This window comes from Sinocyclocheilus grahami, unplaced genomic scaffold (assembly GCF_001515645.1).
Source record: "Sinocyclocheilus grahami isolate Dianchi unplaced genomic scaffold, SAMN03320097.WGS_v1.1 scaffold10917.1, whole genome shotgun sequence".
NCBI lineage: Eukaryota > Metazoa > Chordata > Actinopteri > Cypriniformes > Cyprinidae > Sinocyclocheilus > Sinocyclocheilus grahami.
In genome coordinates, this window is record NW_015513518.1 from 6,437 (window position 1) to 7,130 (window position 694).

The 694-nt window shown below is 40.9% G+C and overlaps 1 protein-coding gene across 1 annotated transcript in view; it reads right to left on the reverse strand.

Moving 5' to 3' along the window:
* The window catches only part of LOC107578566 (zinc finger matrin-type protein 3-like), a gene marked incomplete at its 3' end in the record, with an annotated part of 6,802 nt that extends 6,430 nt beyond the window's left edge, over nucleotides 1-372 (reverse strand). Inside the window, exon 1 of the mRNA XM_016264512.1 lies at nucleotides 8-372. Coding sequence (XP_016119998.1) covers nucleotides 8-125 — 118 coding nt within the window. The remainder of the gene's footprint in view (nucleotides 1-7) is intronic.
* Between the last annotated feature and the right edge of the window lie 322 nt (nucleotides 373-694).

Genomic DNA, 694 nt, shown 5'->3' on the forward strand with positions numbered 1-694 from the left:
ATCTTACCTGTCATCCGAGGGAAATAATGGCTGCAGTCTCCATAGTTTACAGGCTGAGAGGTGTAGATATCGCAATAGTCAGCACTTGGATAAAAAGCATCCCTGTTCTTTACATTCATCGCCATCTTCCCTGCATCCTTCCAAGCTCTCTCTGGTGCTCAACTTCTTCCAGCTAGACGTGCGTCGCGTGCTTCAAACGTGCAGCAGGGGGGTGTTTTCAATCGCATACGGATTCAAAAACACTAGAAATACGTGGGAAATGTTGTATAAATGAGACAGAGGGAGATTTGATTTATGATAACACATGCATTGGAAAACCGTATTCGTAATCATAATTCCAGTGGTCGGAAATATAGTGCAATTTGCATTAACGTCTCCCTTAGCCTAGTTGGTACAGTCCATCTCCTATCGAAGTGAGAATCTGATCGACGATTCAGCAGCACGCGCGAGCCGGTGACTTGACAAACGGTGTGTGAAGTAGTCTGCTTGAGGTAGTGTATACATTTGTACCTTCCGCGAGTAATACTGAATACGAATACTTGTATTTGACTCGGCTTAATTTCCAAGGCTACTTTATGCTCCTTAAAAATCCATTTCGACGTTCAAACTACAAAGTAAATATTTATTGGAATAATCAACAATAAATTGAGATGACATATTTTACAATTAATTGGGACAACTTATTCAAGTATGT